Raw genomic sequence first — 17355 nt, 5'->3', positions numbered from 1 at the left:
AGAACGGTGCATCCAACTTAATAAATGGAGCAAACCTTTGATCCTGGGTAGCATGAGGGTGAGAACCAATAAAACGGTAACATGTCAAAATGTGAGAATGTCTGTTAATCACTCTATTGTTATAAGCTTGGGCCAAATTTGAGCCAAATTGTCCTCGTCTGATGAAGTGTACTTAGAGCACACGAAAGCTTAAATTCTGCATAAAGCTTTGTTGGTCTTAAAGGTGAAACTTGACTCCTACTTTGTTCTACTGCTTCAGAACCAACACGGCTGCCCGCCTGGATCTACCTACATGGAAACAGGACAGAGGAGGGCAACTATGGTGATGATGATGATATTGGATTTATACCCCGCCCTCCACTCCGAAGAGTCTCATAGTGGCTCACAATCTCCTTTCCCTTCCTCCCCCACAACAGACACCCTGTGAGGTGGGTGGGGCTGGAGAGGGCTCTCCCAGCAGCTGCCCTTTCAAGGACAACCTCTGCCAGAGCTATGGCTGACACAAGACCATTCCAGCAGGTGCAAGTGGAGGAGTGGGGAATCAAACCCGGTTCTCCCAGATAAGAGTCCTCACACTTAACCACTACACCATAAGAACATAAGGGAAGCCATGTTAGATCAGGCCAATGGCCCATCCAATCCAACACTCTGTGTCACACCGTGGCCAAAAAAACCAGACGCCATCAGGAGGTCCATCAGTGGGGCCAGGACACCAGAAGCCCTTACCCTGTTGACGTTCCCCAAGCACCAAGAAGACAGAGCATCACTTGTCCCAGACATAGAGTTCCAACAATACACTGTGGCTAATAGCCACTAATAGACCTCTGCTCCAGATGTTCATCCTATCTCCTCTTGAAGCTGGCTATGCTTGTAGCCACCACCACCTCCTGTGGCAGTGAATTCCACATGTAAATCACCCTTTGGGTGAAGAAGTACTTGCTTTTATCTGTTCTAACCTGACTGCTCAGCAATTTCATTGAATGCCCACGAGTTCTTGTATTGTGAGAAAGGGAGAAAAGTACTTCTTTTTCTGCCTTCTCTATCCCGTGCATAATCTTGTAAACCTCTATCATGTCACCCCTGCGTTGACATTTCTCCAAACCAAAGAGCCCCAAGCGTTTTAACCTTTCTTCATAGGGAAAGTGTTCCAACCCTTTAATCATTCTAGTTGCCATTTTCTGGACTTTTTCCAAAGCTATAGTATACTTTTTGTGGTGCAGTGACCAGAATTGTACAACAGTACAGTAGGTGGGACTGAGAAAGCTCTTACAGCAGCTGCCCTTTCAAGGACAACTCCTACGAAAGCTATGGCAGGAAGGCCATTCCGGAAGCTGCAGGTGGAGCAGTGGGGAATCAAACCTGTTTCTCCCAGATGAGAGTCTGTGCACTTAACCACTATGGCTGACCCAAGGCCATTCCAGCAGCTGCAAGTGGAGGAGTGGGGAATCAAACCCGGTTCTCCCAGATGAGAGTCTGTGCACTTAACCACTACACCAAAGAGACAGCTACGAGGGACATGAGAGAGGTTTATAAAGTGATCCATATGGTGGTGAGAGTCCCCACCGCCCCCCCAGAGACTGTAACCTGTGGGCATCCGGTGAAGCCAACGGGCAGGAGGTTCAGGACGGAGAAAAGGAAGTGCCCCTTTACACAGAGAGAGGTTTAAAAATGTGGAGTTTGCTGCACCAAGATGTAGTGATAACCACAGGAATAAAGAGCTGACCTTGATAGGCCAAGATTTTAGTATCAAGCAGGACTTTTGGGGTGCAAGCTTTCCACCGTCTGATGAAGGGAGCTTTGACTCTCAAAAGACAATCTTGTTGGTCCTTAAGGTGCTACTGGATGGGAATCTACCTGTTCTACTGCAGACATAACACTAGAAGAGCCCTGCTGGATCAGACCATTGAGGGTCCATCTAGTCGAGCCTTCTGTCTCATACAGTGGCCAACCAGTTCCTCTGGAGGGCCAACAGCAGGGCAGAGAGTCTGAGGCCTTCCCCTGAGAAGAACATCAGAAGAACCCTGCTGGGTCAGACCAGTGAGGGTCCATCTAGTCCAGCCTCCTGTCTCACACAGTGGCCAACTAGTTCATCTGGAGGGCCAACAACAGGGCAGAGAGGCCGAGGCCTTCCCCTGAGAAGAACCTCAGAAGAGCCCTGCTGGGTCAGAACAGGAAGGGTCCATCTAGTCCAGCCTCCTGTCTCTCACAGTGGCCAACCAGTTCATCTGGAGGGCCAACAACAGGGCAGAGAGGCCGAGGCCTTCCCCTGAGAAGAACATCAGAAGAGCCCTGCTGGGTCAGACCAGTGAGGGTCCATCTAGTCCAGCCTCCTGTCTCACACAGTGGCCAACCAGTTCCTTTGGAGGGCCAACAACAGGGCAGAGAGGCCGAGGCCTTCCCCTGAGAAGAACATCAGAAGAGCCCTACTGGATCAGACCAGTGAGGGTCCATCTAGTCCAGCCTCCTGTCTCACACAGTGGCCAGCCAGTTCCTCTGGAGAGCCAACAACAGGGCAGAGAGGCCGAGGCCTTCCCCTGAGAAGAGCATCAGAAGAGCCCTGCTGGGTCAGACCACAGAGGGTCCATCTAGTCCAGCCTCCTGTCTCACACAGTGGCCAGCCAGTTCCTCTGGATAGCCAACCACAGGGCAGAGAGGCTGAGGCCTTCCCCTGAAGTTGCCTCCTGGCTCTGGGATTCAGAGGTTTAGCGCCTCTGATTGTGGAGGTTCTCGTCAGTCGCCATGACTCATAACCACTGAGAGGTTATTGGAGAAATCTATCTAATCGCCTTTTACAGCTGTTTATTCCTGGGCCTGTTGGTACGTCTGGCAGCGAATTCCACATTTTAATCCCTGTGTATGAAGTCGCATTTCCTTTTGTCTGTTCTGAGCTTCCTGTCCATCCACTTCATTGGGTGCCTTCGAGTTCTAATATTTCAGGAGAGGAAGAAAATAAGTTCTCTTTGTCCCTTCTCTCCGCCCCGGGCACAATTTCATAAACGCGACAACCCTCTGAAAGTGTAAAGCGACTTTGTATTTTGGAGCCTTTTATCCAGAACCGCAGCCCCGGTAAGAGAAAGTTTGCCATGCGTTCTTAGGAGCCTCACCCTTAAAACAGTTAAATGCTTGCTTATATTCCCTCCCCCCTGCATACTTCAGTGCATGCATGGCCTCTTTGTCATGGGCTTAACTTTACTTTATTCGTGAAGCAGCCTTTCTCTGTTGGTTTGCTGCATGCCGAAGGCAGATCTTAAGGCATCCTGCTTTCACCTGGACTTGACCGTCATGGGATTTGCCCAGATTTGCTTACACATGGGTGGCTGGTATGAGGATTAAGGAGACAAAAGAGAAGCCTCCCTTGAACCAGTGGGGTTTTTAGGGCAACGATCAATTTGGCAAGATGTTCCCAGGCAAATCTTGCAGGAATGAGCACCTTTCTGCTGGAAGGCCTTGGCGTGCGGTGGTCATCTTGCAACTTTGTCAGTCTGACCCCATGTCTCTCTCTCTCTCACACACACACACACACACTCTCTTTCTCACACACACACACCCTCTCTCTCACACACACACTCACACAAACACTCTTTCTCTAACTCTCTCACACTCTCTTGCACACACATACTCCCTCTCACACACACTCTCACACATACACACACTCTCTCACACACACACACACTCTCTCACACACTCTCTCACACACACTCTCTCTCACACACATACACACACTCACACACTCTCTCACACACACTTTCTCTCACTTTCACACACACATACACTCTATCTCTCTCACTCTCTCACACACACTCTCTCACACACACACTCTCTCTCTGACACACACACTCTCTTTCTCTCACTCCCTCACACCCACACTCTCATTCTCTCACACACTCTCTTTCCCACACACACACTCATTTTCTCACACACACTAACTCACTTTCTCACACTCTCTCACACACTCTTTCTCTGTCACTGTCTCTCACACACACACTCTCACACACACTTTCTCTCACTCTCCCACACACACATTCTCTTTCTCTCTCACTCTCTCTCACATACACACACACTCTCACACACATACTCTCTCTCACACACACACTCACTCTCTCTCTCTCTCTCTCACTCCCTAACACCCACACTCTCATTCTTTCACACACACTCTCATTCTCACGCACACACTCTTTCTCTCATTGACACACAGTCTTTCTCTGTCACTCTCTCTCTCACACACACACACTTTCTCTCAAAAAAAAAGTTTCTGAAAGGTTATTTTCAGAGTAGCAATGTTATCAAACTCAGGAAGTTGGGCACAAATCAGAACACAGCGGCTGGTCATTATGTGTGTGTTTCATGTACTGTTGACCGGACACACGGAAACAATTCACAGAAGAAATTTTTCATGTATGACCACTTCCTTCATGTACGACCACTTCCTTTTGTTCATAATATTGTGTGTCTATGTTCACTGGTTGGTTCCTCTTTTGAAAAACCCAACTTTCCACCACCAGGTACAGAATTCTGGACTAAAAGAGCAGTTATGTCCTCCTCTGACCGTGCTGTCGTGCGTATCACCAAATAAAGCATTTCAGAATGCCCCCTTGCAATGATTGGAATTTGCCAACAGCAGGTCTTTTTCTGTAGCAGGAACTCCTTTGCAGAGTCTTGTGAGCAAAAATTCTACTTTGTGAGAACTGCTGGCATTAAAGTTGTGAGCTGCTGCATCAATTAGTGTGTTCTGGGGCCATCCTTCCTGAGTGAAGACAAAAATGGGTGAACTGGAGGCTAAAAATCTGTGAGCTAGCTCACGCCAACTCAGCTTAGAGGACACTGGTCACAGGATGTCTGTTAGGGGAGAGGCAGGTAAAGGAGATTGTGAGCCGCTAGAGTGGAGGACGGGGTATAAATCCAGTCTCTTCTTCTTTCACATCATATATCACGTCATCTCCTGCCTGATCGTTTTAGCTGGAGACGGTGGGGATTGAACCTGGGACCTTCTGCGTGGCTATATGATCCTTTCCCCCTGGGCCACACCCAACGTGCACACGAAGCTGCCTGACACCCAATCAGACCATTGGTCCATCAAAGTCAGGCTTGTCTACTTAGGCCGGCTGTGCCTCTGAGACAGGTCTTTCACATTGTGTATCGCCCGATCCCTTCCAACTGGAGATGCCGGGGATTGAACCTGGGACCTTCTGCATGCCAAGCAGATGCTCTGCCACTGAGCCCGCAGCCCTTGACATTTCCAGTTAGAAGGGCCCGGGACAAGGTTCCCTCTAAGCTGTGGAGACTTGTGAGCAGAAATTCTACTTTGTGAGCTGCTAGCATTAAAGCTGTGAGCCACTGCATCCGTTAGTTTGCTCTGGGGCCATTTAGTGTGAGCGAAGACAAAAATGTGTGAGCCAGAGGCTAAAAAACGGTGAGCTGGCTTAGAGGGAAGACTGGCCAGGGAGTAGGTGACGTGAGAGACCGCTGCCTGAAACCCTGGACGCTGCTTTTTGTCAGAAGAAGAGACTGTGCTGGATGGCACAGGGTTCTGACTTAGTATGAGGGAGTTTCGTGAGTGTAGCGTGAATCTTATTTTGAGATTCGGCAGACATTGCAGATTGCCAGCCCGTTGACAGCTCGCTCCCAGCCGAGAGGAGGAACGCACTGAACATCTGGGAACAACCACCAAACTTTACAGTGCAATCTTAGGCGGAGTCACTCCGGCTTCTGTCCATTGATTTTTTTATTCGTTTAGACTGGAGTCCCACTGCATTAGATCGTGCCACTGCATAAGATTGTTTGTTAATTTCCTGAACGCAGGCTGGTGGGTCCAAGAAAAATACCGTGGCAAACTTAACCGTTTGCAAAATGTAGTGCCTTTGAAGAATCCCTGTTAATAAGAAGAGTCTGTTCTGCTCGCATAATGCAAGCGTTGCCAATATTCTTTTTTATATATATATATATACAATTATCTTTGGATTGTTCCGTTTACCATCTGCAGATCAGTGACAAGTTTGGCTTTCGTTATGATTTCCCCTCCCTGAAAAAAACCATCCCCCAGTTTTGCAGTCGGGGCTTTTTTTTTGTAGCAGGAACTCCTTTGCATATTAGGCCACTCCCCCGATGTTGCAAATCCTCCCAAGAACTTACAGTAAAAAAAAAAAAGGCAAAGGCAGTCCCCTGTGCAAGCACCAGTCGTTTCCAACTCTGGGGTGACATTGTATCAAGACGTTTTCACAGCAGACCTTTTACGGGGTGGTTTGCCATTGCCTTCCCCAGTCATCTACGCTTTCCCCCCAGCAAGCTGGGGACTCATTTGACCGACCTCGGAAGGATGGAAGGCCGAGTCAACCTGGAGCTGGCTACCTGAACCCAGCTTCTGCCGGGATTGAACTCAGGTCGTGAGCAGAGCTTAGGACTGCAGTACTGCAGCTTTACCACTCTGTGCCACAGGGCTTCCTGTAATAACAGCCCTGTAAGCTCTTGGAGGACCGGCTACATCAGAGGGTGTGTGGCCTAATATGCAAAGGAGTTCCTGCTACAGTTCAGGAGATTGTTGCTCCGTTTGTTACAATTACAAATATTTAAAAAGTAAATTCTGTTTGTAATAATTGTTTGGATACACTATAGTTTTAATATGCTAATTGTGATAATTTCATACCAAGTAAAATTGTCCATAGTCATATTTTATGTTCCTAAAGTAACAGAATAGCTTTTAGTCTGCAAAAGAAAAAAGAAGTGCTAATGTAGCATTTTTTTCCAAAAATTTGCTCCATTTGTTACAATTACAAATAAATATTTAAAAAGTAAATTCTGTTTGTAATAATTGTCTGGATACGCTATATTTTTAATATGCTAGTTGTGATAATTTCATGCCAAGTAAAATTGTCCGTAGTCATATTTTATGTTCCTAAAGTAACAGAATGACTTTTAGTCTGGAAAAGAAAAAAGAAGTGCTAATGTAGCATTTTCCCAAAAATTTCCAGGTTTTTTCCAAGCTTCAAAATTTCCGGAAATCTTACATCTCCACACACACATATGTATGTTCTCACCCATTTTGTTTTAAATACAATTTGTTAGCCGCCTTGGTGGCCCTAAGATGACAAGTTTGTGTTGGTTCCGAGAAGATTACATCTTTCTCAGAATGGGCCTGGGTGACTCAGCTTAACGGCAGCCTTCTTTCCTTCCAGGAGGCCTTTGGCGATCTTGCCTTGTTCTTCTACGACAAGCACGGAGGAGAGGTGATCGGAGTCCTCTGGAAACCTTCCAGCTTTGAGCCGCAGCCCTTCAAGGTGAGGTCTCCGTCCTGGGGTCGGGGGGCCGGATGCTTCCTGTACGGGACACGGATGGAGGATGCAGCTCCAGATCTAGTTTGGTGTAGTGGTTAAGTGTGCGGACTCTTATCTGGGAGAACCGGGTTTGATTCCCCACTCCTCCACTTGCAGCTGCCGGAATGGCCTTGGGTCAGCCAGAGCTCTCTTATCCGGGAGAACTGGGATTGATTCCCCACTCCTCCACTTGCAGCTGCTGGAATGGCCTTGGGTCAGCCAGAGCTCTCTTATCTGGGAGAACCGGGTTTGATTCCCCACTCCTCCACTTGCAGCTGCTGGAATGGCCTTGGGTCAGCCAGAGCTCTCTTATCTGGGAGAACCGGGTTTGATTCCCCACTCCTCCACTTGCAGCTGCCGGAATGGCCTTGGGTCAGCCAGAGCTCTCTTATCTGGGAGAACCGGGTTTGATTCCCCACTCCTCCACTTGCACCTGCTGGAATGGCCTTGGGTCAGCCAGAGCTCTCTTATCTGGGAGAACCGGGTTTGATTCCCCACTCCTCCACTTGCAGCTGCTGGAATGGCCTTGGGTCAGCCATAGCTCTCACAGGAGTTGTACTTGAAAGGGCAGCTTCTGTGGGAGCTCTCTCAGCCCCACCCGCCTCACAGGGTATCTGTTGTGGGGGAAGAAGATAAAGGAGATTGTAAGCCCCTCTGAGTCTCTGATTCAGAGAGAAGGGCAGGGTATAAATTTGCAGTCTTCTTTTCCTGCCCCCGATGCTTCTCTTTCACCTTACAGGGCAGGGATTTAAGGGTCATATCAGGACAGATGGAACTAGGGGCACGGGCTAGCAAGGGGAAGATTCGGGTGGCTGGAACGGTGCAGGCAAAGTGGGGCCAGGATTGGTCAAAGTACCAAGACTCGGTGGCTTGAACCCTAGAGGAGAAGACCGCAGATTTATACCCTGCCCTTCACTCTGAATCAGAGTCTCAGAGGGACCTACAATCTCCTTTATCTTCTTCCCCCACAACAGACACCCTGTAATGTGGGTGGGGCTGAGAGAGCTCTGACAGAAGCTGCCCTTTCAAGGACAACTCCTAGGAGAGCTATGGCTGACCCAAGGCCGTTCCAGCAGCTGCAAGTGGAGAGTGAGGAATCTAACCCGTTTCTCCCAGATAAGAGTCCGTGCACTTAACCCCTACACCAAACTTTGGCTCTGTACACTAAACTGGCAGACGCTCGCAACCTTCTTGTACTTGTGGGCACCTTTCAGAGAGCCAGCTGTGGTGTGGTGGTTAAGAGCGGCAGACTCTAACCTGGGAGAACCGGGTTTAATTCCCCACTCCTCCGCATGCAGCCAGCTGGGTGACTTTGGGTCAGTCGCAGTTCTCGCAGGAGCAGTCCTCTCAGAGATCTGTTGGTCCTACCTACCTTCACAGAGTGTCTGCTGTGGGGAGAGGAAGGGGAAGGTGATTGTAAGCCACTCCAGGACTCCTTCAGGAAGTGAAGGGCGGAGTATAAAACCAACTCTTCTTCTTCTGGAATTCTGACATAGTGTGCTAGGTGCATCCGCAAAATGGCTGCCACGCAATGGCTGCAACATCACAAAGCTGCCTTATACTGAATCAGACCATTATCTCTCTCTTTCTCTCTGTCTCTCTCTCTTTCTCTATCTCTGTATCTCTCTCTGTCTCTGTCTCTATCTCTTTCTCTCTCTATCTCTGTATCTCTCTCTCTCTCTCTTTATCTCTGTATCTCTCTCTGTCTCTATCTCTTTCTCTCTCTCTCTCTCTTTCTCTCTCTCTCTCTTTATCTCTGTATCTCTCTGTCTCTCTCGCTCTCTAATCTTTTTAGCCCGCCCTTCCCATAGAATGGGCTGAGGGTGGGTTACATCATAAAAACAATCAATAGTAAAAAACCAATTTAAAATATATAAAATCTAAAACTACAGAGTGACAATAGAGACAGCCATGGCCTCTTCTCCAGGTCCAGCAGATCTTACAGCCCTGGGATGGAATGAAGGGGGGGGGGCAGGTAACAAGTGACATCCGCTGCCTCAGCTGAAAGCCTGGCGAAAGAGCTCTGTTTTACCCTTGACCCATCGAGGGCAGCATTGTTTACTCGGACCGGCAGCAGCTCTCTAGGGTCTCTGCAGAGTCTTTCCCATCACCTCCTGCCTGGTCCTTTTTTAATTGGAGGCGCCGGGGATTGAACCTGGGACCTTCCGCATGCCAAGCAGAGGCTCTGCCACTGTGCCACGGCCTCTCCTGAAGGGCAGAAGTAGCTGAATATGGCATCTCCCTATCTAGCTTTCCTTTCAAAGATTCCCACCATTCATGAGTTAATTGGAAAGTCTTTGTCTCATTGAAGGCCCTTGACAGCCTGGGGTCTGCATATCTTCAGAACCGCCTCTCCCCATATGAGCCCCCCCCGCCCCCCTCCCCCTCCAGGTTCTGAGGTCTGCTGCTCAACATCTCATAGTCCCTGGTTCTAAGGACACCGGACTGGCATTAACATAGGCTAGGGCCTTTTCAGTTTGGGCCCCTGCCTGGTGGAATGAGCTCCCACTGGAGATCCGGGGCCTGTGGGACTTACCTAAGTTTCCCAGGGCCTGTAAGACGGAGCTCTTTTAATTGATCCAGCGGGTGTGTCCCCTGAAGTCATTGCTTCCCACCAGCATCTTTTCCATCTAGGTGTTTATGTTATGCGGAACACTACCAATTAATTAAATCAGTTAATTAGATCAATTAAAAGCCTGGCGGGAGAGCTCTGTCGTACAGACCCTGTGAAACTTAGATAAGTCCCACAGGCCCTGAATCTTCAGCGAGAGCTCATTCCACCAGGTGGGGACCCGGACCGAAAAGGTCCTGGCCCATGTTGAAGCCAGTCAGCTGTCCTTAGGACCACGGAGCCAGTCTGGTGTAGTGGTTAAGTGCGTGGACTTTTTATCTGGAAGAACCGGGTTTGATTCCCCACTCCTCCACTTGCAGTTGCTGGAATGGCCTTGAGTCAGCCATAGCTCTCGCAAGAGTTGTCCTTGAAAGGGCAGCTTCTGTGAGAGCCAGTTTGGTGTAGTGGTTCAGTGTGTGGACTCTTGTCTGGGAGAGCCAGGTTTGATTCCCCACTCCTCCACTTGCACCTGCTGGAATGGCCTTGGGTCAGCCATAGCTCTGGCAGAGGTTGTCCTTGAAAGGGCGGCTGCTGGGAGAGCTCTCTCAGCCCCACCACAAGAGAGCCAGTTTGGTGTAGTGGTTAAGTGCGTGGACTCTTATCTGGAAGAACCGGGTTTGATTCCCCACTCCTCCACTTGCAGCTGCTGGAATGGCCTTGAGTCAGCCATAGCTGTGGCAGAGGTTGTCCTTGAAAGGGCAGCCGCTGTGAGAGCCCTCTCAACCCTACCCACCTCACAGGGTGTCTGTTGTGAGGGGAGAAGATTTAGGAGATTGTAAGCCGCTCTGAGTCTCTGATACAGAGTGAAGGGGCGGGGTATAAATCTGCAATTCTTCTTCTTCTTACCAGCCTATATGTGGTTTATGACTTGTTGCCCATGATGTGGATCATGCTTTCTGCTAATTCTGTAATTACGAGATTATTTAGTTGGATGTAGTTTGTTTGATGTTTTGTAAAAATTTTTAATGTTGTAAGCCTCCCAGTGCCCGCTTGCGAAATAGGGCAGGGTATAAATTGAAAATCAAATCAAATCAAATTAAATTAAATCAAAGGACCCTTGCCCCTCCTGGCTAATTAAAGCTTGCCAGAGGGAGCTCAGATAGCCTACATGGGATATCGTAAATAGATCCCTTGCAGAAGAGGCTGTGGTTCGCCCTCTCCTGAAAAAATCGACGTTAGACCCGGCCGAATTGGCACATTACCGGCCGGTCTCGAATTTACCCTTTTGGGGTAAAATTATTGAGAGGGCAGTAGCGCTACAGTTACAGAACTTTCTGGATGACGCTTCCGTCCTAGACTCTCACCAGTCCGGCTTCTGCCCAGGTCACAGGATGGAGACAGTGCTGGTCGCCCTGCTGGATGACCTCCAGCAGCATCTGGATCGAGGCGGCTCGGCGGTACTGATGTTGTTGGACCTATCGGCGGCGTTTGATACCGTTGACCACCAATTGCTGACCTGCCCTCTTGCCAACGCAGGGATTCGTGGGTTGTCCTTGCAATGGCTTTCCTCTTTCCTTGATGGTCGTGGACAAAGGGTGGCGATTGGGGGTGAACTGTCCCGGAGACATGCGCTTGACTGCGGGGTGCCTTAGGGGGCGGTGCTCTCCCCAATGTTGTTCAACATCTAGATGCACCCCCTTGCCCAGATCGCTCGAGGTATGGGTTGGGTTGTCACCAGTACGCTGATGACGCCCAGCTCTATCTACTGATGGACGGCTGGCCTGACTGTGTCCCAGAAAATTTGGACCTGGCGCTAAAAGCCGTGGCTGGATGGCTTAGGCTGAAGCTCAATCCAGCGAAGACGAGAGGTCCTTTGCTTGAGTCGTGGTGGTCCGGGAATGGAAATCCCCTACTGGCGTTTGACGGTGCGCCATTGGCAATGGCGCACAAGGTCAAGAGTTTGGGGGTGCTACTGGAGCCTGCCTTGACAATGGAGGCCCAGATAGCAGCCACTGCTAAATCCGCGTTTTTCCATCTTAGGCAGGCAAGGCAGTTGGTCCCCTTCCTGGAGCACAGTGACCTGGCAACAGTGATCCATGCAACGGTCACCTTGAGGCTGGACTACTGTAATGCCTTCTACATGGGGCTGCCCTTGTGCCGAACCTGGAAGTTGCAGCCAGTGCAGAACGCGGCCGCCCGGTTGTTACTGGGGCTTCCCAAGTGGGAGCACATTCAGCCGGGACTACGGGAACTGCACTGGCTGCCAATGGTATGCTGGATTCGTTACAAGATAGATAGATAGATAAATTTATTGTCATTGTTCTCAAAAAAGGAAAATGAGAGCAACAAAATGAGGTGCTCTTCCACAAACATACCAACACATCAACACTAAAGAAAAGACATATACATAAACCATTCAAATACATCTAAAACAAATAACCATTCATAGCCCTGCATTTAGCCTAACCACGGCACTTGGGTAGAAGCTGCCCTTGAATCTATTTGTCTTAGCCTTCAACACTCTATATCGCCTGCCTGACGGTAAGATCTCAAATAGCAAGTGGCCCGGATGTGAAGGGTCCCTTAAGATCATTTGTATCTTCCTTTTACATCCCATATCATACAGATCCACCAATGAGGGGAGAGAGCATCCACAAATCTTCTGTGCTCTCACCATCACTCTTTGGAGCACCCTTCTCTCTGCTTCCGTGCAGCTCCCAAATCACACGCAGAGGCAATAAGATAAAATGCTCTCAATGGAACTACGATAAAAGGCAACCAGCAGACTCCCTGACAGTTGTTGTGATCTTAAGAGTCTTAAATAGTATAGTCGTTGCTGGGCCTTTTTCTCTAGAGCTGAAGTATTTGCCCCCCATGTTAGATCCTGTTTCATAGTAATTCCCAAAAACTTCCATTCTGTCACCTGTTCTACCATAACACCATCAATAAACAATGGCTGAAAATCCAGACTACTCTTCCTGTAATCCACTATGATTTCCTTCGTCTTATTTACATTAAAAATAAGATTATTTACTTTACTCCAAAGGGACAGCTGATGAACTTCCCTCCTATACGCAGACTCATCATTCTCAGAGATGAGCCCCACTAACGTATCATCTGCTGGTTATTACCTTTAAAGGTGCTGGTTATTACCTTTAAAGGCCTATATGGCCTAGGACCTGCCTACCTTAGGGACCGTCTCTCCCCACATGTTCCCTAGAGAGTACTTAGATCGGGATCACAAAATCTATTAGTTATCCCCAGGCCGAAGGAGGCCCGATTGAAATCAACTAGAGACAGGGCCTTCTCAGTCGTAGCCCCCTGCTGGTGGAGCCAACTGCCAGATGAAGTGAGGGCCTTGCGGAACCTTGGGCAGTTCCGCAAGGCCTGCAAGACTGTCCTCTTCCGGCTGGCATTCAATTGACTCGGCACCGGTACTTAAGAGAAGTGGAAGAAGGCCGTCGCCACCAGAATAGCACCAACTCTCAATATTCAGTTTTTTTCTGTTTTAACTGTTTTAATCATTGTATATCTATTTTATTACCGAATGTGTAATTTTAATACTTGTTAATTTAATTGTTTGTGGGATTTTATGTTGTGAGCCGCCCTGAGCCTGCTTCAGCTGGGAGGGCGGGATATAAATCAAATCAATAAATTAAATAAATACCCGTTCTGTTCTGTCCTGTCACAGGTATCCACCATGAGCGGAAGAATAATGGCACCCAGCTCAGAGTCCCGGACCATTCCCAATGTGCCGGCTATTTTAGAAGACTTTGAGATTTTGGGAGAAGGACTGGTGAAATCTGTGGAGGCTCGAACAGAGAAATGGTCCATCTAGAATCTTCTAGGACTCCGTTACATTCTGAGCTGCTCACTCAGTAGCTCAGGGTGTGGCTTGACTCATAACATTTCCCTTCAGAGTTCTCTTATAAGAAAGGTATTTTTATTGCCCAAGGAACCTCTTGTAATCCTGTTTCTCATGTACATTCACCTCTGACTTTCCTGATAAAAAAAAAAAAAGACGTCGTTTTTACTGAAGATAAAATGTCTTCTGCGAGCTGCTTCTTCGTTGAGTGGAAATCTAATGAAAATCTGATGCCGCCAAAACTAGTCAGATGTCCTGGATGTTCATTCTGCCTGAGGTTAGCACAACCAGCACTGATTATTAGAACAGCCTTCCCCCCCCCATTCCACAGTAGATGTTGTGAGCCAGGCCAGGGTCCCCCCCAGACATTTTGAACTTTGGAACAAGAACAAAATGGCTGCCACGGGAGGTGGAGCAAACTGCAACATTTCAGGGAGTGAGGTTAAATAGTACTCTTACGGTAACTTTGGCATTTAAGGCAGAGATCTGCACAGCCAATGGGAAGCCTTGTGGGGCACTGTCACTTCCCATTTTCTGAAAATAAATAGAGTCTCCTCTTCTTCTGGAGGAGCCCTACTGGATCAGACCAAGGAGGCTCCATCTAGTCTAGCCTCCTGTCTCTCACAGTGGCCAGCCAGTTCCTCTGGTGGGCCAACAACATGGCAGAGAGGCCGAGGCCTTCCCCTGAAAAGGACATCAGAAGAGCCCTGCTGGTTCAGACCAGGGAGGGTCCATCTAGTTCATCCTCCTGTCTCACACAGTGGCCAGCCAGTTTCTCTGGAGGGCCAACAACAGGGCAGAGAGGCCGAGGCCTTCCCCTGAGAAGGACATCAGAAGAGCCCTGCTGGTTCAGACCGGGGAGTGTCCATCTAGTCCAGCCTCCTGTCTCACACAGCGGCCAACCAGTTCCTCTAGAGGACACAGAGGGTGAGGCCTTCCCCTCATGTTGCCTCCTGGAACTGGTAATCAGCAGGGCTTTTTGTGTAGCAGGAGCTCCTTTGCATATAAGACCACGCACCCTGGATGTAGCCAATCCTCCTGGAGCTTACAGTAGGCCCTGTTCTAAGAGCCCTGTAAGCTCCAGGAGGATTGGCTACATCAGGGGTGTGTGGCCTAATATGCAAAGGACCTCCTTCAAAAAAAGTCCTGATAATCAGAGGTATACCAGCTGGGAACATGGAGGTTCCCTTTAGTTACCATGGCTAGTGATCATGATCTGGAAGGGCTAGAAACTCTCTTCTGTCTTGAACAAATCCCAGAGTTCCTAAAAGGCTGAATGATACGCTGAAGTGCAGTCATCGAATATGCACAGCTCCGGCTGCAGGCGTTGGAAATCTTGTATTGTTTTTTGCGGTTAGCGATGCGGCAGTGTATTGTCGTTGCGACACTGCGTGCTGCCTTTCTTCCCCACGTGCGCGAGTGCAAAATGGGGAAGTGGTCTCGTTGATCTAGGCAGAACGATGCCCAAGGGTTCTCCTCACCCACGTCTCTGCTGCTCGAGTCAGGCAAGGCCTTGCCGAGTTGCAACACCATCTGGGCATTTCGCCGCTTCGTTGCATCATCGTGACTCAGTCGTTGTTGGTGCCTGCTAGATCTTGTCCGGTTTTGGGGGGGTTGTTTTTGCCTTGCCTGATGAGCAGTTCCAGCCTTCAGGTGGGACGTGGGGATCCCCCAGAATTACAACTCATCTCCAGACTACAGAGAACAGTTCCCCTGGCGAAAATGGCCCCTTTGGAGGGGGGACTCTGCGGCACTGTACCCCACTGAGGTTCAGGGATACCAGCCTCCAGGTGGGACCTGGGGATCCCATCTGGAGAGCCAGTTTGGTGTAGTGGTTAAGTGGGCAGACTCTTATCTGGGAGAACTGGGTTTGATTCCCCACTCCTCCACTTGCATCTGCTGGAATGGCCTTGGGTCAGCCAGAGCTTTCACAGGAGTTGTCCTTGAAGGGGCAGCTTCTGTCAGAACTCTCTCAGCCCCACCTACCTCACAGGGTGTCTGTGAGATTGTGACTGCTCAGAGACTCTGAGATTCAGAGTATAGGGCGGGATATAAATCCAATATCATCTTCAGAATTCCAGCTCCTCCCCAGACTTCAGAGATCAGTTCCTCTGGAGAAAATGGCCGCTTTGGAGGGGAGGGGCGTCTGCGGCATTGTACCCTACTGAGGTTTAGGGATGCCAGCCTCCAGGTGGGACCTGGGGATCCCCCAGAATTCCAGTTCCTCTCCAGACTACAGGGATTAGTTCCCCTGGAGAGGCTAGATGTTTTCAAGGGGGGAACCTAAGAACATAAGAGAATCCCTGTTGGATCAGGCCAATGGCCTCTCCAGTCCAACACTCTTGTGTCACACAGTGGCCAAAAAAACCAAGTGCCATCAGGAAGTCCACCAGCGGGGCCAGGACACAAGAAGCCCTCCCACTGTTGCCCACCTCAAGCACCAAGAATACAGAGCATCACTGCCCCAGACATAAGAACAGAAGAGAAGCCATGTTGGCTTAGGCCAATGGCCCATCCAGTCCAACACTCTGTGTCACACAGTAGTCAAAAAACCCAGGTGCCATCAGGAGGTCCATCAGTGGGGCCAGGACACAAGAAGCCCTCTCACTGTTGCCCCCACCAAGCACCAAGAATACAGAGCATCGGGGGCTTCTGGTTTGGATTTCATGGAGAATTGACGAGCTTCCCAGTGGGGGAGCTCACCAGACCCTCTATCCTGGACAGAGAAGGTGTTTTAATACCTGCTGTCTACATCATCTAAGAACATAAGAGAAGCCATGTTAGATCAGGCCAATGGCCCATCCAGTCCAACATTCTGTGTCACACAGCGGCCAAATATATATATACACACACACACACACACACACATACACACTGTGGCTAATAGCCACTGATGGACCTGTGCTCCATATTTTTATCTAACCCCCTCTTGAAGGTGGCCATGCTTGTGGCCGCCACCACCTCCTGTGGCAGTGAATTCCACATGTTAATCACCCTTTGGGTGAAGAAGTACTTCCTTTTATCCGTTTTAACCTGTCTGCTCAGCAATTTCATCGAATGCCCACGAGTTCTCGTATTGTGAGAAAGGGAGAAAAGTACTTCTTTCTCTACTTTCTCCATCCCATGCATTATCTTGTAAACCTCTATCATGTCACCCCTCAGTCAACGTTTCTCCAAGCTAAAGAGCCCTAAGCGTTTCAACCTTTCTTCATAGGGAAGGTGTTCCAGCCCTTTAATCATTCTAGTTGCCCTTTTCTGGACTTTCTCCAATGCTATAATATCCTTTTTGAGGTGCGGTGACCAGAACTGCACACAGTACTCCAAATGAGACCGCACCATCGATTTATACAGGGGCATTATGATACTGGCTGATTTGTTTTCAATTCCCTTCCTAATACCAGCATGGCGTTGGCCTTTTTTATTGCAAACGCACACTGCCTTGACATTTTCAGTGAATTATCTACCACGACCCCAAGATCTCTCTCTTGGTCAGTCTCTGCCAGTTCACACCCCATCAACTTGTATTTGTAGCTGGGATTCTTGGCCCCAATGTGCATTACTTTGCACTTGGCCACATTGAACCGCATCTGCCATGTTGACGCCCACTCACCCAGCCTCAACAGATCCCTTTG

At 49.1% G+C, this 17355-nt stretch overlaps 1 protein-coding gene across 1 annotated transcript in view; it reads left to right on the top strand.

Moving 5' to 3' along the window:
* NOL6 (nucleolar protein 6) overlaps positions 1-13903 on the top strand; it is a 108810-nt gene extending 94907 nt beyond the window's left edge. Inside the window, 2 exon segments of the mRNA XM_060236249.1 lie at positions 7170-7271; positions 13550-13903. Coding sequence (XP_060092232.1) covers positions 7170-7271; positions 13550-13696 — 249 coding nt within the window. The 3' untranslated portion in view covers positions 13697-13903.
* Positions 13904-17355: the final 3452 nt, after the last annotated feature.

This window comes from Heteronotia binoei, chromosome 4 (assembly GCF_032191835.1).
Source record: "Heteronotia binoei isolate CCM8104 ecotype False Entrance Well chromosome 4, APGP_CSIRO_Hbin_v1, whole genome shotgun sequence".
Taxonomy (NCBI): Eukaryota; Metazoa; Chordata; class Lepidosauria; order Squamata; family Gekkonidae; genus Heteronotia; species Heteronotia binoei.
Note: the sequence above shows the minus strand (reverse complement) of the source record. Positions and strands in the feature narration are given on the sequence as shown.